Source organism: Peromyscus californicus, unplaced genomic scaffold (assembly GCF_007827085.1).
Source record: "Peromyscus californicus insignis strain IS unplaced genomic scaffold, ASM782708v3 Scaffold_7__1_contigs__length_154581171, whole genome shotgun sequence".
Classification (NCBI taxonomy): Eukaryota; Metazoa; Chordata; class Mammalia; order Rodentia; family Cricetidae; genus Peromyscus; species Peromyscus californicus.
The window spans coordinates 140,928,685-140,949,557 of NW_026294595.1; the positions used below are offsets into that span (position 1 = coordinate 140,928,685).

Here is a 20,873-nt window from a genome sequence, read left to right on the forward strand (position 1 = left end):
CGGAGCTGGATCTACCAGCAAGACGACAGTCCTGGTGTCTCCCTAAAGCGATGGCGGCCGAGCAGCCTTCTGTCAGGGGCCTCTTATTCCTACTTCAAACCTTCCGAGGCCTGATCTTTAGGACCCAAGGCAGTATTCCTGGTATAGTGTGCCCGGCCTTCTCCTTGGGGCTCCTTCCGGCCCTCTCCTTGGGTCTCCTTCCGGCCCTCTCCTTGGGTCTCCTTCCCGCCTTCTCCTTGGGTCTCCTTCCCACCCTCTCCTTGGGTCTCCTTCCCGCCGGCTTGGCTCTCCCTTAGCCCCACACTTCCTTCCAGTCCCCTTGTGTACTTGCTTCAGTGAAACCCAAACTACAGCGTGGAGGTGTGTCAGGAGCTCCACTTCCAGAGAAAGCACAGAGAGGTAGGGATCCTTGCCCCAGGTCACACAGCTGGCAGGAGGGGACTGGCACTGTGATACTTCGCCCCTTGACCTGGACTGCTCTCAAGGTCTTGTTCACCCTGTCCTCTCCCCACCAACCTGCTCACTAGCAGCCAGAGTCGACCATGTCACAGCTTCCCGCTGTCCTCACACCCCTTGAGGTGGGCCAGGGGAGCCCCACTTCTGCTCGATCTACAGGCCCACAGGCCCTCTCTCCTCTCAAGCCTTCCTTTCTGTCTCCTTACCCTCTGGGGACAGTGGACTGTCCCTCTCCACAGCCCACCCGGGAAAAGCCTCCTCTGGGCTCTCTGGACACCAGGCCTTGCTTTTCCTGGATACCACCTGGATTACACGCTTTCTTAGTGTTTCTCTCGCAATCAATGTTCTTTAAAAAAAGAAATCTTGAAAGCTATTACACCTAATTCCCTGTAAATGGAAAGAGCCACGCAGAGGACACCATGGAAGTCAGGCACCGCTGTTCGCCGCCTGAGCCTGCCTCTACTGGTCTTTCCCTCATGAGGAGCGCAAGGTCACACACCCAGAGGACACTGTGACTCTGACAGGGACCAAAGCCTCCCACGTAACCAAGGAACCGCACCCTGGAGGCCCAGGAGGACGCGGGCCATCTCCTCACCTGCCCCAGCTGCTCGCACGCCGTCTGGTACTCGGCACGCTGACACAGGTCCTTCACGCGCTGGTACTTGGGCAGGAAGTTCTCCTCCTGGGCGTCCACTCTGTCAGCATCCCTCTTGTGCAGCAGTTTGCTGAGGGAGATGCGGCGCTGATTTAACTAGGGGGAACCCCTGGGGTGACTGGTGCTTGCCTAGGCTGCAGCCCCCACTCAGCTCTGTGGAGACCTACTGGAGAGCACCTGGGTTTCCAGGGCTTTATTTTTATTTATTTATTTATTTATTTATTTATTTATTTATTTATTTATATTTTATGTATGAGTGCTCTGCATGTATAACTGCAGGCCAGAAGAGGGCACCAGATCTCATTACAGATGGTTGTGAGCCACCATGTGGTTGCTGGGAATTGAACTCAGGACCTCTGGAAGAGCAGCCAGTGCTCTTAACCTCTGAGCCACCTCTCCAGCCACACACCTAGGTTTTAAGGGGAACTCTACAGGAGCTGCTCATTCCAGATGGCTTGAGTTGGAATGAACAAGCAATGAATACACTGTGCAGCCCTCTGCCAAATATGCTCAGAGGGGACATGTGGCCTTCAGATTAGAATTCTGCATCAGTCACCCAATCATCACTGGGGCTTTGGACACATAGTCCAAGTCACCTAGTCACCAGCACAGCCTCCTACAGCCTTGTGGCTGCAGGAGCTCCCAGCAGGGGCCTCCCTGCCCGGCACTCACCCTCTCTCCACCAGGAACGAGTCTCGCCAGACCCTCAGCTTCTTTTTCAAGTGGAACCTAGAAAACAAGCTGCTCCAGTCCTGTCCACAGGTGTCCCAGACCCCAGGGTGGTGGCAGTCATGGTGAGTACCAGTGGGACACTGGAAGTGTGTGTGTGTGGAAGAGACGGCATTCCCCAGGATGACCCTAAGCATGGAGACCTGTTAGCCAGTGGGAAGTTTCAGTATTGACCACCAGAGGTCGCCCCTGCCTTTCTGGTCCCTATCGCAACCCATCTTCCCTCCCACCTGTTTTCCTGTTCTCCGCTGCTCCCTTGTGCTGTTCAGGACACCTGGAATGTGTCAGTCACACCACCCATCACCAGGGCCATAAAAGCCATAGTCATCGTGACCAACAGTCTGAATTCTTGGTTATCATCTTACCTCTCTAGGACTCAGATAATGTAAGTCCCCTTTGCTGGGGACTATGCTGGAACCCCCTGGGACCCAACACAGTCCCCCTGCCCCTGTGATTACTCAGTTGCTACTGTTACTTCAGGCTTTCCACTATTTTAGCTTTGGAAGGGTCCTCAGTCCCAGGTGGGAGGCTAGAATTCCAGAGAGGGTCGGTCCTTTGTTATCTCGTGGTTAGCATGGGGCACCTAGATCCTTAGTTCCTGATGCTAGTGGCCTTCCCAGTTCCCCAGGGAGCCCTCCTTCCCTGGGTCTGTTCTGCTCCCTTCTCACCGGTTCATGGGCCGCTCTGAGTCCAGTAGCTTGAGGATGGACTTCCCATCCATGTCTGCAGGGATGTCCAGTCCAGCGATATCCAGGATGGTGGGGGCCAGGTCAATGTTGAGGACAATGTGAGGGTTCCTGGGGGACAGGGGGAGTGGAAACTTGGCCACCTGGATGATAGCTTAGCGTGGGTCAGAGGCAGTTGGAAATAAGAGGGAGGAACATCTGCAGGGGAGGAAGCTCCCATCCTGCCACTCCAACCCTCATGGAGGCCGGTTTCAGCTGGATCCACCTTTGCTTACCAAGGTGCTGAGCTGACAAGGTTATCTGCCCTAAGGCTAACCCCCTGTGCCGCTAGGGCAAATGTCCACCCTCTTGTAGATTCTTGCTGGCTGGGCATGCCAAGTCTGACGCCTAAGCCCTTGCCATCCTCTACCCAGAGTGATCTTCCTCCAGACAGCCGAGTGACACTGATCTTCACTTTTAGCTCTGAACAAGGGGGCCTCATTCCTGGGATCACATCTCAGTGATTGCTGGGTGATCCACTGCCCAGCCCATGGCGAGCTAGCGGGGGTTGACACTCCAGTGGTATGAGGACAGATGTTCCGTCCTGTCTTACTGGAGTTTTCTTTTGTGTCTCCTCCTCGCTGGCTTTGAAGGTGTGCTGAGGGCTGCTGTGCAGGCTCCAGGCCTTTGCATATCCTGACTGAGACTTGATGTCCCCCCCATACCTCAGCGGCTACAGGGACAAGGCCACCGTGATCACCAACCCTTCCTTCATCTCTGCCTCCTGCTAGCATTTCTGCTTCAGGTTGCCACCTCAAAGGTTAAGGCAAGGACAATGGCTGAGGCCTGTGGCCCAGGTGGTCCTTGAGGAAAGAGCAGAAGGCAGATAGCTTGCTCCACGCTGCCACTGGGAACAGGCTCAGCTGATGTCACCTGATAATGGTTCTCTGCTCAAGTCTGAGGCTGGGGCGAAGATCAAAGCGATATCCCATGCACTGGCAACACCCAGCCTCTGGTATTTCCTGGCCCCAAACCCCACTTTGCTGTTTTTCACAGGAGCTCATAGCTCTGGCTTCTGCCTCAGAAGGTTATAAAACTCCCTGGAGTCCACTCTGGGTGACACAGTGACAGGGTGAGCTGTGGCCCGGGGGGTGTGGCGTGGGCTTGGGCTGAGCTTCAGAGCCAAGCAGAATCCAAGGGTCTCCCTCTGAGCCTGGGACCGGGATATGGGTAGAAGTGACGTACTTACAGAGAACCAGCCTCCACGTTGGGGCCCCTCACATAGAACGGGACCCTGATGTCGAACTCATAGGGCATGGACTTGCCCTTCACCAGGCCAAACTGGCCAATATGGTAGCCGTGGTCAGCGGTGTACACGATGTAAGTGTTGTCCAACTCACCGGTCTCCACTAGCATGTCATAGATCTGCAACAGAGGCTAGAGGTGAGGTGTCTGGCCCCGTGTGAGGGGAAGGAACGAGGCCTCCAGTCTTACCATCCCTCCCACCTCCTAGTCTCCCTCCATGCCTTGGGGCAAATCCACTTCTCTGCAGGGCCCCGGGGACTGTTCCTCACACTTATCCATGTCCCCTCCTCTGTGGACCGTCCTCACACTACAAAGGAAGCGCCACAGGGTGGAAGACTTGCTGTGTGTCGCGTCTTGCTATTTTGTTCCCTGGTAGCTGGGTCCCACTTGCACTGATTCTCAATAAATGACACTGGATGGATGAGTGAATGAATAAATGAATGAATGAATGAATGAATGAATGAAGCTAGATGTGACCAGGGCAGGAGTTTGTGACCCGAAACAGAGCTGTTGCACAGAACTTTCAGTGATGGTGGCTGTGTGAGGGTCTGCGCTGCCCAGTGTGGCCAAGGAATGGTATCTAAATTTTATAGTATTTTAATTAATTTAAATTTAGGTAGCTATGGATTCCTAGTGTGCGAGCTATTAACCCACACAATGGAGCATGATTCAATACAAGAAAAGGTGTGTGTGTGTGTGTGTGTGTGTGTGTGTGTGTGTGTGTGTGTGTGTACAAGCACATTCTAGTGTGTATAGAAGTCAAAGGAGAACTTTTGGGAGTCAGAACTCTCTATTCTGTGGGTCCTGGGGATTCTGACCATGCTTCACTATGGGTGAGCCTTGGGGACAAAAAGCCAGTCCCCAAAGGATGGATGGATGGATATATATAATATTTAGTTATTTGTTTGTTTGTTTTTCGAGACAGGGTTTCTCTGTGTAGCCCTGGCTGTCCTGGAACTCGCTCTGTAGACCAGGCTGGCTTCGAACTCAGAGATCAGCCTGCCTCTGCCTCCTGAGTGCTGGGATTAAAGGTGTGCACACACACACCCCCTCAATAAAAGGCTGTATTTTGTATGATCCATTTGCATCCAGAGTAACAGAGAGCTTAGTGCCTGCTGAGACTGGGGGGTGACGGCTAAGCGAAGGCTGATTCCCCCTGAGGTAGGAGATGATAAAACTGTTCAAGATTGACAGTGGTCATGGTTCTACAGCTCGGTGTAAATGTAAATCCGTGAGGGCTGTGGACATGGCTTAGTTGGATAGAGTGCTTGCCTGGCATGCACAGGCTCTGAGTTCAGTCCCCAGCAGCACATAAACCAGGTAGTTCACACCTGCAATACCAGTGCTTGGGAAGCAGAGGCAGGAGGGGTCAGGAGTTCAAGGTCATCCTCAGTTATATGGTGAGTGCCAGGCCATTCTGGACTACATGAGACTCTGTCTTAAAAACCAAGCAGAATGAAATACCCATTGCACTGCGCACTTCAGCTGGAGGAACTACATGGTGTGTGAGTTATAGCTCGGTAAAGCTACTGAAAATGTAAGTGTTTTGTTTTTCTTTCTTTCTTTTTCTTTAAAGAAACTGAAGCAGCCAGGCACGGTGGCTTCTGTTTGTAATTCCAGAAATCAGGAGGCTTACGATGGGTTAGAGACCAGGTTAGCTGCTTATTGAGTTTTAGGCCAGCCTGGCTATACAGAATGAGACCCTATTCCAAACAAATAAATAAATAAATTTAAAAAAAAAAAAGCAGTAGGCTACATGCGGCTCCATCACGCAGCACAGGCTCATGGGAAAATTTCAGGAGGCAGAGGCCTCCCTCTGGATTGCTTCAAGCCCCCTTTCCCAGGCCCAGTCAAAACCTCTGATTTAGGTTTTCAGGTTGGGGCAGAGGCCGTTGAGGGGGTCGGGCGAGGGGCGGGGCCTACCGTCTCCATGGAGTCGTCCACAGACATGAGGGTCTGCAGGCGTTTGCGCTGCAGCATGTTGGTGAATTCCATGTGGATGGGCTTCATGGGTCCCGTGTAGCGCATGATCCAGTGCTTGTCTGGGTTGGGTGCGTAGTTGTAACTCGGGGTGCTGGTGGCAAACACAGGCAGTCAAGGTAAGTGCCTTGGAGCAGAGGCAACCCTGTGCCATGGGCAGCTTGCTCCAGTTGGGGGCACGTGGTCACTGGCACCTGGGAACCCACTAAACAGCATCTGGGAACTCCTTCTGACGTAAGGTGTGAACGGGAGGGAGACAACCTTTAGGGGGGTGGCGGAGCAGTCAATGAACTTAAGTCCCCAAGCCAGTCTGTCACCTCTCAGCTTGGCATGAGTCCTTCTTTAAGAACTTTCTAGAATTCATTCATCAACCCTTTAAAAGAGGCTCCAGTTCAGAGCCTTCTCAGGCCCAGAAATTGATGCTAAGTTCCCATCCCTGCATGGCACGTGGAGCTTACTTCTTAGCCCCAGGGAACACAAATGGCTATCAGGCCAGTGAAGGAAGGACCACAGACATGTGAGCCTTTCACATTTGACCTTGGTGTGGGAAAGCAGCAAGAAACAGATGTAAAAATCCAGCACGTCAGTTACGCGTGCAGGGCCCACACTCTGAGGATGTCGTCTGTAAGTCCACAGATGGTACGTGAGACATACCATACTTTTGAGTCTTTGTCACAATTATCCTTCCAGTTGTGGTTTGAGCTCCCTTTAAACTAAGTCAGGAAGATCATGAGTTCAAGGCTTGCTTGGACATAGTAAGACCCTCTCCAGAAAACAAACAAACAAAACCCCAAACAAACAAACAAACAAACAAACAAACAAAAAACTCACAAACAACTGTAAAACCAAAAGCTAACCCACAGGAAGAGGGCTTCACTCCACTGTCCACTGGGTCTCAAAACATGAGTAACTGGTCCCCTCAGATCCCATCCCTACCCTAGCAAGCTGAAAATATATGGCTGAGAGTTGTCCTCTTGCTTGAGACAGGCTTCTCAGAGAGGAGCTGGGGTGGGGGTGGGGATGTGAGAAGGAAGGAGGGTAGGTCTTGTCAGAACAGCCAATGCTCTCCCTGGGGGCCCCAGCCCTCTGTCACACATCAAAGGGTCTTCTACGGAGATGGCACCATGGTAGCTTGCAGCAGCCCAACAGAGACGGGGCTGCTACTGTGTGCCTCCGAGGAAGCTAGGCCTCCAGGCTCCCCCCCCCCCCCCCCCACGGCAGCCTCCTGCCGCTAAATCCTTCCCAGCCCACGCGTTCTCTGATTATGAGAAATGCCCGTGTCCCACACGGCTGGTCCAGGGCATGACCTCCATGTAGAACATTCCTGGAAACAAACCTCCTCGTCTCAGGGAGCCAGAAGGGGCTGCTGGGGCAGTGGCAGAGCCACACTGTCAGCCGGAGTGTGGAGAAGTCACTCCCTGTGACCCAGGCTTAGACTCCAGGATACAATGGCTGACCCTGTCAGGTTGGCACCTGTCCTATCTGGGATCGTCTTGCCTGGAGGGTGGTGCAGGTGGCCACTGGGAGCCGGGGAGTGCCTTCCATCACACTTTCACTTTGGGAGGCTGTATGGAGTCAGAAGCTAGAGCGCTGGGTCCTTGTGGGACCTGCCGCAGGCTGGGCTCCTCAAACATCTGAGGGCTCTCTGGCCCTAAAGGACCTTGAGCTGGCCACCCCCTTTCCTTACACTAGGTGATGCACACAGATGGCACCCTCCTGTCGGTCAGTGGTACCCCTTATGCTGTGTATCCCAGAGCAGCAGACTGTGACCTGCCACTGCAGTCTGTCAGCATAGACCCCGTCTTCACAGGTCTTGGGAAGGGAGGCTTGGCACCGGGGCTTGTCCTCTGATGTCACATGTTAGAAGACATGCTGAGGGCTGACAGGTGTCTGTGCAGGTCTGTGAGCTTATGTACCTGTATGTTCACCTAGTCACGTGTGTGTGTGTGTGTGTGGTTTGCGTGTATGTGCCTGTGTATATGTGAATGTCTGCATGTGTGTGTGTGTGTGTGTGTGTGTGTGTGTGTGTGGTTTGCGTGTATGTGCCTGTGTATATGTGAATGTCTGCATGTGTGTGTGTGTGTGTGTGTGTGTGTGTGTTTGGTGTGTATCTGAATGTGTTTACCCGTGTTTGTCTCTGTGTGAGTTCTTCTGTGCCTGTTGTGTGTGTCTGCATGTGTATGGTGCGTCTATGTGTACTGGTGTACATGTATCTGTATATGTCCGTGTATGTGTCTGAACATGTATGTGCACCTGCATGCATATGCTGTGTGGTCCGCCTTCCTGTGTGTCTATATTTCAATGTCAGAAGGTGTTGTGTGTGGCATAGTGGGGGAGTGGGGCCCTGGAGGGGGGTGTGGAGAGGAGTGAACAGGAGCTGGCACTGGCTCAGTGATGCCTGTCACAGACCAAAACGTCTGCTCCGGGAGCAGGGGTGAGGCAGCCTTGCTGACGGGGGAGATGCCCACTTGGAGGCTCTGTACTCCGCCACCCATGTGGAACCCTGCCCTCTCCTCACCGCTCCGCTCCGTTCCCATCACAAACACCCTCCTGAGAAGCTGTTTGGGAGCCACTGTCTTCCAGGGACAAGAGCCTCTCAGAGCCACCGAGGTGGAGTGAGGTGTCTCCAGGCAAGCAGCTGGGGGCTGCCACCCATTGTCAGAGTCTGTCATCTCACGTCAAAGGGACAGTCCAGGAGCAGGCAGTGTCAAACATCACGCACCCTGACTGGCAGGCAGCCAGCCCAGGAGAGAGTGCTGTCGCCCCCCCCCCCCCCCCCGCCCCCAGGGAAGAGGGCAGTGGGTGCAGGGGGCTGAGCAGGCAGGCACATTTATACAGCGGCTGAACCGTGCACTCAGGCCTGCTGTCCCCCCAAAGGCAGCCGCTGTCCCCCCAAAGGCAGCTCATTATCTCCTGTCAGCTCCTCCCTGCAGCCCATACCGTCTTCCCTCTGAGCGCTTTACACTGTCAGTCACCAGAGCTGAGCCGGGGGAGGGTTGGTGCATTCTGACTGTAATGAAAATTAAACACCCTGGATATTCAGGTGGAGGCCAAATTGTCCTGTCCTTGCTGCCTTAGAATGTCACAGCAAGGGTTGCTGAGTGTCACTGCTGAGCCTGAGGTAGCTTAAGGCAGAGTAAAGCCAGGGAGCTTTCTAGAAAGCTGTACTAGCCAGTTGGATGGAGGACGTTGCGGGGTGGGTGGGCTGAGACGGGACGCACTAGTGGTGGCTGGGTGACCTCAGGTGCCGATTACCTTTCTGTGTTTCCTCATCTGTAGAATGGGGACAGTAAGTGTGACAGCATCAGAGGCAGCCCTAACGGCCCCTCCTCTTGGTGTTCACACCCCTCTGTAGGCTTCCCTGACAGCACCGTGGTATGTGTCCCCTGTCCGGGTAGAAAGGACGGTAACTTCCTTCCTGACCTCCCTTTCGCTTTCTGCATTGGCTTATAGAGAGGCCTACACAGCCAGAACCAGGCAGCTGGCCGGGGCCTCAGCGCACGGACGGCCTATGAGGTGATGTGAGCCTGCTGTTTAATCGGGTAAAACTCTGGAGTCATTTGTCACACGGCAACAGAGAATGGATACACCAGGGTCACCATGAAGATCGAAGGCCTACCCACGGCCAGCAGCTGCTGGAACTGTGGACACTGTGATGTTAGTGTTTGTTGGCACCTAGGCTGGATTTAGAGTCACCTAGGAACTGGGAGGGTGGTTTATTTTTTGCAGAGAGATTTAATTGAAGAGGTAGGAACCTTCCCGAATGTGGGAAACACCATCCCATAACCTGGGGTCCTGGACTGAATACAAAGGAGAAGGCGAGCTGAGCCCCAGCGTTCATCTCTGTCCCGACCGCAGAGGCCTCCTGCTCTGCCCGCCATGCGCTCCCCGATGTGACGGCCTGGACCCTCAAACTGGGGACGGAAGTAAATCCTTCCTTCCCCAGTCCCCTTCTGTTAGGTGATTTGACACACGAAGGAAGCGGACAGGTTCCATCCTTGAAGAAGGGTTTACAGGTAGGATATAAACACTGAGCCTCACAAAGGGAGCCTTGGGTGTGCAGATCCACCGAGTATGAGGATGTGTGTGAGGACACGGATCCCAGTCCAGAAACCATCCTGGGCTGAGCCAGGCTGGCTGGTCTGTGTCCTTAGAGCCACACCTGATAAACAGCTGGACTCCTGAGATCTTTGTGTGCCCTGCTGACTGACTGAGCCATCTCCCCAGCTCCCCCATTCCCTGCTCTTGGTTATTATTATTATTATTGAGACAGGGTCTCATGCAGCCCAGCCTAGCCTCAACTGGCCTTGCACTCTTGACCCTCCTGTTTCTGCCCCTCAAGTGCTGCCATGACAGCTTTTGGGTTCTTTAACCAGGACAGTTATAGGGATGCTTAGCTACATCACAGTTGTCCCGCTGCTGAGCCCTGACCCGCCCACTCCCATGTTTACCAGTGACTCTGCCACGTTGGGGCTGAGGCTTACATGTGCTGGGATGCATTGGGGAAGAGGCGTGAGTACTGAGGGGCTGAGTCCTCAGGTCCATGGGGAGCTGCGTGGCTGATGACCATGAGCACGGGCCTGTGTGGGTACATCTTCTTGGATGTGCGGAAGAAGCTCACGCTGTCATTAGTGATGAGGTCCGTGAGGTAATCCTGGGGGAGGGAGAGGCAAGAGAATGGTGAGGACTGGGGGATTTTAGACTGAGTGCTCCTTACGTGCCACACACCATGCTAGGCATCAGGCACAGAGCTATGAACATGCCTTGATCACTGTCCTCATGGAGCTGATGGCAGGGTGGACATTGGATAAGCAAGGACAATACACAGAATATGACAGTTGGTGTTTATTATCACCTTAATAGAATCTAGGATCAGCAGGGAGGCAGACCCGAGCATGTCCGTGAAGGGGATTATCTCCATTACTTTACACAAGGTGGGAAAACTGGCCCACTGTGGGTGGCACTAGCCCCTGGCTGGGATCCTGGACCGTGTAGGTGGACAGGGGAAATGAGTAGCAGCATGTGGTCATTGCTTTCGTCAAGTGTGGTAGTTTGAATGTAACTGGCTCCTGTAAGCTCATACAGAGTGGCACTATTAGGAGGTATGGCTTTGTTGGAGGAGGTGTGGCCTCACTGGAGGAAGTGTGTCACCGTGGGAGTAGGCTTTGAGGTCTCATAAATGCTCAAGCCATGCCCAGTGTCTCAGTTCACTTCCTGTTGCCTGTGGATCAAGATGTAGGACTCTCAGCTCCTTCTCCAGCACCATGTCTGCCTGCATGCCACCATGTCCCACCATGATGATAATGGACTGAACCCCTGAAACTGTAAGTTACCCCAATTAAATGTTTCCTTTATAAGAGTTGCTGTGCTCATGGTGTCTCTTCACAGCAACAGAAAGGGAACTAAGAGGTGAAAGTTGGCGGAGGAAACTAGAGCGGGAGAGAGGAGGGAACATGGCAGGCGGGGCAGCAACTGGTCCCCTCCATGACAGACAGAAGAGATAACGGTAACACAACTGCGTGTTTACAGCCCGCCAAGAACGGGTCTGTGTTTACTCATGTAACTGTAGAGAGTGGGCACGGTAACAATCCCACTTGAAATGGGGCACAGAGAAGTGAGTCACCCTTGAGTGTTGGAGCTCGGACTCCAGGAACGGGGCTGGAACAGTGATGGGGGCCTCTTGGAGGAGGTGGCATTTGAGTTGACTCTAGAACTAGAGAGATGGAAAACCTGCGCGCCAACCCCAGGAGGCTGGGCCTGGGGAGGGCACAGCTTACCGTGGAATAGTCGGAGCCATGCTTCTCCTTCACCCCGTTCCGGCAGAGCGTGTAATTATAAAATCGGGAGTTTTTAAGCAGTCCGACCCACTCCTTCCAGCCTGGAGGCACATAGGAACCGTTGTACTCATTGAGGTATTTTCCGAAGAAAGCTGGAAGGGAACAGGGATCAGAGGCGTGAGGGAGCAGCCAGACTTGGCCTTGGCATCACTGAACGATGTTGACAAACATGACTGTTCACAGCCAGAGACCAATACGCCCCCTGCCCTTTGGCAAGAGGGGGAGCCCAGGGCCCCTTCTCGCAGAGATTCGCATGTACAAGATAAAAGGGATGGTAGGATTACAGGGAAAAGGCAAGGCATTGAAATATGGCTGTAGAAATACTAAAATAATGTACAGTAGATGATATGTCCTTTAAAAATTAAGGGGTCAAAAGCAGATGGAGGGATGGCTCAGGGGTTAAGAATATGCACTGCTTTCCCTGAGACCTGAGTTCAGGTCCCAGCACCCATGTCAGGTGACTTACAATTGCCTATAATGCTAAACACACACACACACACACACACACACACACACACACACACCTTAAAATAATTTTTAAGTAAAAATAATAAAAATTATGAAATATATCAAAAGCAAAAACTTGCCGAGGAGTGATAATTTCTAAGTAGCGGTGAGTGAAAGTATTTGGTTCTGTGGTCTCTGTAATAACTGTAGCGGTACTCAAATGGCAGTGGCCCCTCCCTCCCCTCCCCACCCCCCACCTTCTCTTCTCTTAACAAGGACTAATACTGTGGCCCAAGCTACCCTGGAACTATGTAGACCAGACCAGCTGCAAACTCATGGCAATCCTCCTGCCTCAGCCTCTTGAGGACTAGGATTACAGCTATGAACCACCACATCCTGCTTAAAATGTCAGTGATTTCTATGGATGACAAAGTCCTGGATTCTGGTTTGTGGCCTGTGAGCATGGTGGAAGCAAACAGGTCATTTCTGCTGTAGGTCAGTGAGAAGTCTGAGTCTCATCTCCTCTGTGGTGGTTTAAGAGAGAATGGCTGGCCCAGGTGCTTATATTTGCACGTTTGGTCTCCCAGTTGGTGAACTGTTTGCAAAGATTAGAAGGTGTGTCCTTGTTGGAAGAGGTGTGTCCTGGTTAGAGGAGGTGTGTCGCTGGAACACATGGGCTTTGAGGTTTCAAAAGCCCACGCTAGGCCTAGTCTCACCCTGTCTGCCTACTGCCGGTGAATCAGGATGCAGAACTCTCAGCTCCTTCTCCAGCACCATGCCTGCCTGCCTGCCACCATGTCCCACCATGATGATAATGGACTCTCATGATAATGATGAGAGTCCATGATGATGGACCCTCCACTGACACTGTAAGGGAGCCCTAATTAAATGCTTTCTTTTGTAAGAGTTGCCTTGGTCATAGTGTCTCTTCACAGCAGTAGAACAGTGACTAGATACCCCTTGTTCAGGCCTATGGATGCTCTGGAGTCCATCTTCCACAGTCCCAGAAAAGGTGACAGTACCCCAAAGTTTGGTGGGGATGGGACCAACAGGTGTTCTTGCAGATAGCTAGGGTGTGCCAACTGGCCCAACACTTTGGAATCTCTTTGGCACTGTCAGCCGAACTTGAACATGGGCTCTGACCCAGCAATCTGAATATTTACCCCACAGCAAAGCATGCACATATTCATCAGAGCCACCCAGGATATGGTGACAGCAGCACACTCAGAAGGCAAATAGAAACAAGAAGTTCATTAGGGGGGAAGATGTGTCATGAAACTCTGGAATGTATTTATATAATAGAAAATGGCACAGGCTTGCACTATATCCAAGAGTGTGGGCACATGCTAACAGTATGAGAGATAGACCAGGTAGAAATCAACTGGGAGAATCTTTACAGGGCTGGAGACGGCTCAGAGGTTAAGGGCATATACTGTTCTTGCAGAGAAGCCAAGTTTGGTTCCTACCATCTACACTGGGCAATGGTTGGTAAACTCAAGCTGCAGGGACCCAATGCCATCTTCCAGCACAGGAGTCTCACTCATTCACCACACACACACACACACACACACACACACACACACACACACACACACACCCAAAATCTAAAAAATAAAATTTAAAATATCAATTCCAGTGACATTTTTAAAAAGATGTAATTTAGGGGCTGGAGAGATGGCTCAGTAGTTAAGAGCATTGGCTGTTCTTCCAAAGGATCTGGGTTCAATTCCCAGCACCCACATGGCAGCTCACAACTGTCTATAGCTCCAGTTCCAGGGATCTGGCACCCTCACACAGACATGCATGCAGGCAAAACATCAATGTACATAAAATAAAAATAAATACATTAAAAAAAAGATGTGATTTAATGAAATTCAAAATCTGGGCAGCAGAAATCCACAGTGCTGGATGCAGGGAGGGGAGGAGGTTGGGGGGCCTGGGGGCTTTTAGCACCACGGTCCCACTTTATTTCTTGCAGAAACACAGAGGCCCACTGGTGGCCTTTGTGGTGTGGCCATCTGGCCACTGTGCACTTCTGTGTCACACTTATCAACAACGATGCCTGTGGTTAACAAAAGCACACCGATCCGAACTTCATCAGGCAGGGGGGAGATGTGGAGCTTCTCCCCGAGGACGAGGGGACAGACTGTTCTGCTCAGAGGTCACACTTTAGTCCCCTATTTCCAGACAGGGACTCTGAGGTCCCGAGTCACTCCTCCATGATTGAGGCCAGTACAGCACTTTATCTGAGGTAGGAAGGTATGAGAACTCAAGGCACACGGATAGGAGATGCGCCCTGTGACAGGGAGTGCCTGTGGGTGTTGGTGTAACACTCAGGATGAGAGAGGTATGGAAGGAAATGCTTATAGGAGAAGGCAGGAGGGGCTGGGCTCCTGTGGGTCCAGAGGACAGTGTTGGGCCTCCATGATGGACCTTAGAGAACAGACCTGGGGGCAGCCTGCTGCCTCAGGGGATAGCAGCAGCAACAAAGTGGGATCCTTGGAGACCTGGCAGGTGGCTGGTGGAGAGAACCATGTTCTTGGAGCTTGGGATTCCAGAGTTCCTCAGGTACAGGACAAAGGAGACATGTCTGCTGAGGACTCCTCAGTAGCTCCTGAGAGATGCAGAGGAAATACGGCTTGCAAGAATCGAGGCACCAGAGAAGTGAAAACAGGAAGAAGAATCCTTCTGTGGGAAGGTGGAGAGACGAACAGACAGAACCTGGTGTGTGTGTGTGTGTGTGTGTGTGTGTGTGTGTGTGTGTGTGTGTAGTGTAGTGTTTCTGGCTGGGTGACTGGAGTGACGAGGTCCTCGGAGGCAAGCAGATCCCACAGCTCTCTGGAAGAACAAGAAGCCAGTCTTTCCCTTCCCACGGAGCACGACAAGGTCATGCTAGGGTGGTCTAGGACGAAGGTCAAGATGCCCTGTTGTGCACGCTCAGTTCTCCAAGTGGACCTTCCATCCAGGCTGCCCTTGTCTCTCAGATGGTCCTGGTAGCTCAGAGGGTGGTACCTCTAGCGTTATGATGGATGACTCTAAGGGCTACTAGATGGCTACCCCTACTCCAACACCCAGGGCAGCCTCCTGGCCACAAAGAACCTTCCAGAACAAAATGTCAGTGGTGCCCAAGAGGAGAAACTGTGACCTTATTTAAAAACTCCACCATCCCCAGCAGCCCTGGAGCATCTCTGGGTCCTTTGGAGCCATACTCTGAGAGCTGAAAAGGCCCGAGGAGATCAGGGCTGCCTCAGGCCAGATCTAATCAACCCCCTCAGTGTTCCAGGGTCCTCATTCCTCAATGCAGGCGATTCTGCCTTCATGCTCTACTCCACGACATGCCTACCTCTTCACTCCCCATTGCCCCTCCTGCTTGAGAGTCCACATACAGCAGGGCCCAGTGGGTCCACCTCCAGGCTAGACCACCTCTGTGGCAGGTACCCTTGTAGAAAACAGGGGCAGAAAAGACATCAGCAAATGGCTGTGTCCCAGTAAACCTTTATTTATAAGAACAGATGGACGGCCGGATATAGTCCATGGACCAGAGTTTGCTGACCACTAGCCCAGACAACTTGAGGGTTTGAAGGGATAAATTGGGAACTCGGGAGCCCAACCCTTTTTTCTGGCTTATCCTTGAGAGAGAGAGCGCTGTGGGTGGGTGCTGTTTTAAGAAGGAATTTTTTAGCATGTGCGTGCGGGGGTTGGGAGGTACTTCAGCTGGAGCTTGGAACACGGCTTGGAAGCTCAAATGTCATCAGGATTCAGAAGCCTTTCCACGTTACCTTCACCAGACCCCGGTTGGCTCCTGTCATTGTTACCGTCCTTTCTGTACTGGCTCAGAACTTCAACAACGAAGAAGGTAAGAGAGCCCCCCACCCCCACCCCCACCCCCCAGTCCTGGAATACTGGGGTATGTGTGGAGAGATGCTAGGTAGCGAGAGCATGCTCCTCCTCTTCCGGAAGACCCAGGTTTGGTTCCCAGCCCCCAAGCTCCCAACTGCATGTTAACTTCAGCCTCAGGATATCTGGTGCCCTCTTCTGGCCATGGAGGGCAATTGTACACATGTGGCATCCACTCACACAGACACACATTATACATGTAAATAAAATTTAGAAATATATTACAAATAAAAATAAAATTAAAACGGAAAAAGTATATATGTACAGGGATGGAAATGTTTCCTCTGGAAGCCACTGAAGTGCAAAGAGTGAAAAAAAAAAAAGAGAGCCAGTTATCAATCAAAACCACAGTAGAACTGGTGAATTTGGGGTAACAGCCCCAGGGCATGTATGGCTTCACATTCATTCAACAGCCTCTGTCATATAAAAGGCTGGTTGGTCACCTACAGCCTGCGCTTCCTGAGGTGGTGGTATGGTATGGTAGGGTAAAATATGCCCTGCAGGCTCATGTGTTTGAACACTGGATCCCCAGCAGGTGGCGCTGTTTTGGAAGGTTGTGTAACCATAGGGTCACGTAGCCTAGATAGGCAAGTGGACCACTGGGGGGCAGGCTTGACAGGATTATCCACTCGCAGTGTGGCAGCCTGAGAGACACTGTGCAGGCAGGGGGAACTGCAAGGTACAAAGTCCTGTGATAGGAGCAAGCTTGGGACATTTGGGGAACCCAAGGTAGAAGAGCAGGAGGGAGGAGGTGACGTCATAGGAAAAGGGGCTCCTGGAAGCTAGTGAGCAGGAAAGTGGCCAGAGCCTTCCAGCATCCATATCTGCCAGATGTTGTATTTCATGGATGGTGTCCTGGGACACATTTACAGCACTGTCATGTCCTCCAAAGAACCCAGGACCACAGCTTGCTCAGGAAGTAGGAAACAGCTCCTGACTGGGCAGATGAGTGACAACCAGAGAAAGGTGGCTGAATCCCACAGTGGCTCTGGGTTTCCTCCCAGCTCTCCCGGGTCCCAGGCTGGGGATCCCCAAAGATGAAGGCCAAGGTCTTTGTGATGCTGGTGTGCTCCAAATGCTCACAGTCACTGGTGCTTGGCCAGGCGAGCGGGATGAGGGAGCCGTGCTCTTCCCTGCCCATCCTCTGTACCAGGAATATCACAGTTCCTGTCATCTCCTCTCATCCTTTCTTCTTTCCAGCCCTGGACCCTTGCGAAACCCAGAAAGACCTTATTATCCAGGCTCCACGAAGCCCCAGAAATCAGGGCTTCAGTTGGAGGCTTTTAGTGCCAAATTAGATTTTGCTCTCATTTGATTAGATTTCCCCAGGGCAATTTTTAAAATGGTTATTCCGGCACCAGTAGAGGTGGGAGAAGCAGATTAGCGTGGGCCGGGGGGCTGAGAGTCGCAGCCAAGAGAGAGAGCTGGAGCGAGAGCCAAGAGGAGCATTGCAGCCCAGATCGTAGCTGGGGCCGGGAAACTTGTTCTCTCAGAGTGGTAGTGGCTGGGATGGTACCTGAGGGAGGGGCCTGGGGGCTGGTGCTGGGACAGAACAATGTGGCAGCAGATTAAGACTATGGCAGGTCAAGAAAGGCCAGAGACAATGTACAAGCCAATGCTAGTCCCCAGGAAGCAGGGCTGGATTGACATCCCCTGACAGGATGTGTAGCAGACTGGTCCTGTGAGCCAGGTCCAGGGCCTACGTCTACAGTGGGGAAGTGATTTGCATGCCCTGTCCTGACTGTGGTTGAGAAGTCCTGGAGACAGAGCACAGGCTTCAGCTGCCATGGTTTATGTACAAATGCCCTCTGCTACACGGTGCAGCCTGTCCCCTCAATGCATAAACTGATTGTGCAAAGGATAAACTGTGCGGCCAGGACATCAGGATCAAGGGTCAAGGGTGTCCCTTCCTGCATGGCCTGCAGTTGACGCATTGTCACCAAAGCCATTCAGTTCCTGAGTGGACAGCAGGGTGAGAAGTGGTGTTGTTTCCCACACCTGGTGACAGAGCAGTCCCACATAGTCACCAGAGGGAACTCGGTGACAGAGAAAGCACTCTGGACAGACGAGGCAGACACAAGAGACACACAGGTGGTGCCACTGTCCCTGAGACGCCACTGGTAGCTGGAGGAACTTAGCTGAAGGCAATCCTGAAGGACATCAGTGAAGAAAAGTGGGCATGACAAAAATAATGAACATACAGGACACAAGGAGCCCAGGGGTAGCTTACAGATTGTAGGGGTCGGTGGGGGCGGTGTGCAAACACTGTACCTCTTCCCGAAGGAAGTGACATTACCTACTCTAAACAGGACAGGTGAGATGTCTCACTAGGGAAGAGGAAGAGCCCTAGTCCCCAAGTCAGACAACCTGAGACCAATCTCTGAGACCCATGTGGTAGGAGAGAAAAGACTCTCGAAAGTTGTTCTCTGACCTCTAACACACACACACACACACACACACACACACACACACACACACACACACACACACACACATTAAAAAAAATGCAGTGACTTCAAACCCATCACCTCCCAAATCCTCACATGAAAGGAACTCCACAGAAATCCTGCAGCATTGAAGACGGTGTGCCCTTGGCAAATTTTTTCTTTCTTATTTCCTGAAATAGGGTCTTGCTATGTAGCCTAGGCTGGCTTAGAACACTTGATCCTCCTGTCTCAGCCTCCTGAGTGCTAGGATTACAGGTCTGGGCCAGTGTGCCTGGCTCTTTCTCTCTCTGGATACCTCAGCCTCTCCTTCTATGATGGAGATAATAAGTGTCCCCTCTGGGTTCCTCAGGACTTCGAGTGGTTCCAGGCCCCTGTGGATACGAAGACACAGCTTTTCCAGACCACAGACCCACACAGAGTCCAGGACACTTCAGCCTGTCCCAGGGTTCCTTATACCACTTAATTCGACATAATGCTACACGGATAGTTGTTACACTCTCTAGTCTGGGATATAATGACAAGAAAGCAATTCTAGGCATGCCTAGCACAGACACACTTTGTTCCGAACACGCCTGATCCTTGGTGGTTGAGCGCACAGAGGTAGAATCTGCAGAGATGGCACGGTGGTGGTGGTGGTGGTGGGGGGGGCGGGGGCTGACTGTTCACGGATATTGCTTAAAATCCACACGACACAAGTTCCTAAAGGGCCGCTAAAATCATTCATCACAGTGAACATCTGGTCCTCAGCCTACCAGCTTCTTGCCTGTTAGTACCTTGTCTAATTGATGCCAGATGTGGGAAATCACGTGCGCACTCACCTTCCTATGTGAGGGATCAGCCCCCAAGTCCTTCCCTGCTCTTCCCTGCCCTGCCCAGTGCTCACCACTTGGAGCAGGCAGCTCAGCTGGCATGTGCCTCCTCCCCTCCTGGCTGTCTCGCTCCACTTGTCTGAGTTAAGGGTTGCTGGGGAGCCATTCACCGACTGATGGGAGGCACAAGCCCTTCTGTTATCTCTCCCAGCCCTGAAACAAACTCAAATTGCCTCATAACAATGCATTTGTGGTCTGGAAAAGCTGTGTCTTGCAGCGACCAGGGATAGAGACGAGCTGGCTGGAAGCCTGGCACTGGAGGGCACAGGAGGCATTGCTGTGGGTATTCGGGTAATGGAGGAAACAAACAGGACTCTCAGAGGACACATTTTGTTGTTGTTGTGTGTGGTGTATGGATGGATGTGCACATGTATGTGTAGGGGTGTGTGCGCATATGGATGTCAGGGGCTGACATGGAGTTTATTCCCCTAGCTCTCTCCTTCTTATCCTTTGAGACAGGGTTTTCAGTGGACCTAGACTGGCTCACTGTGTTTACCATTGGTTAGCCCAGCTGGCCACCATGTTCCCAGGATCCTCCTGCCTCTGCTTCCCAGTGCTAGTTTTACCAGTGTATGCTATCCCACCTCGCTTTTTCTGTGGGTGCTAGGGATTCGAACCCAGGTCCTCATGCTCAGATAGCAAACACTTTCCCTTCTGAGCATCTCCTCAGCCCAGGGCGTGTGTGTGTGTGTGTGTGTGTGTGTGTGTGTGTGTGTGTGTGTGTGTGAGAGACCTCCTGGCATCTGCTCCCCTTTACCTTGTGGCCCAGGAGGCAATGTGGCAGAATGGGTAAGCACAAACCTGCAGAGTGACCGCATCTGCACCTTGGACCTGCCAGCTCCTCGTGGAACACCATGCTGAGGGTATCACCCCTCTGTTTTGTTTGGCAGTGGGGGCTCAACACTAGGGTTCACTGCTGTGCAGGAGGCCAGCACGTGTGAAAGATGCCGATCCATGCCGCGGTCTGCTGCAGGGCTGGCTGGAGGGCTCGCTCAGCCCGCAGTACAGCCCGTTCCTCCCTCCCTGGTCCCTGGCCATCTGGGTAGAGTTGTCAACAGAGCTGTTTCAAGGACGGCAGCAATTTTGGCACAGGCTCATCCTACACCACCTCCACCCACATTGAACATCCAACAGAACTGATAAATAACCACTAAGGAGCTGAAATGTTCTGGAGCCGACCCGCTGAATCACACTATGCACGGCTGACATTTCATTAAATACTTATTTTCGTGTGGCAGTTCACTCCCGTAATGTGAGGCCAATACACACCCACATTCCCACACTGTTTGCCCTCTCTTCCCTTCCTTCTAAGACCCTGGGAGAGCCACAGCCACCAACTTCAGTCCCTCGGTCACCAAGGTTCCTATTGTCAGTCAGTGAGTCTCCTGTGCCCCAGGGACACACATGTGCCCGAGGGCCCACACCTTGAGGTCAGAGACATAAAGGCAGAAAAGGGTGTTAGGTCCTAAGAACCCACCGGGAGACCATTGTTCAAGAGCTGTACCCAAGTCCCCAGAGCCCTGCTGGTGGCTCTTTCGAGCCTATGTCCAGAGCCCACAAAGTGGGTGAGCATGCTGGCCAAGGAA

General features: G+C 52.4%; 1 protein-coding gene and 1 long non-coding RNA gene across 7 annotated transcripts in view; one reads left to right on the plus strand and one right to left on the minus strand.

Annotated features, from left to right (window-relative positions):
- Sulf2 (sulfatase 2) overlaps nt 1–20,873 on the minus strand; it is an 87,388-nt gene that overhangs the window by 9,363 nt on the left and 57,152 nt on the right. For all 6 annotated transcript variants that reach the window (XM_052722539.1, XM_052722543.1, XM_052722545.1 and 3 more), the window contains exons 4-10: nt 11,568–11,719; nt 10,275–10,444; nt 5,734–5,884; nt 3,755–3,930; nt 2,509–2,637; nt 1,784–1,840; nt 1,052–1,181 (exon numbers count right to left, since the gene is read on the minus strand). In XM_052722539.1, the coding sequence (XP_052578499.1) occupies nt 1,052–1,181; nt 1,784–1,840; nt 2,509–2,637; nt 3,755–3,930; nt 5,734–5,884; nt 10,275–10,444; nt 11,568–11,719 (965 nt within the window). The remainder of the gene's footprint in view (nt 1–1,051; nt 1,182–1,783; nt 1,841–2,508; nt 2,638–3,754; nt 3,931–5,733; nt 5,885–10,274; nt 10,445–11,567; nt 11,720–20,873) is intronic.
- The window catches only part of LOC128100410 (uncharacterized), a 38,462-nt gene continuing 33,037 nt past the window's right edge, over nt 15,449–20,873 (plus strand). The window contains exon 1 of the long non-coding RNA XR_008214787.1: nt 15,449–15,930. This is a non-coding gene — a long non-coding RNA (uncharacterized LOC128100410). The remainder of the gene's footprint in view (nt 15,931–20,873) is intronic.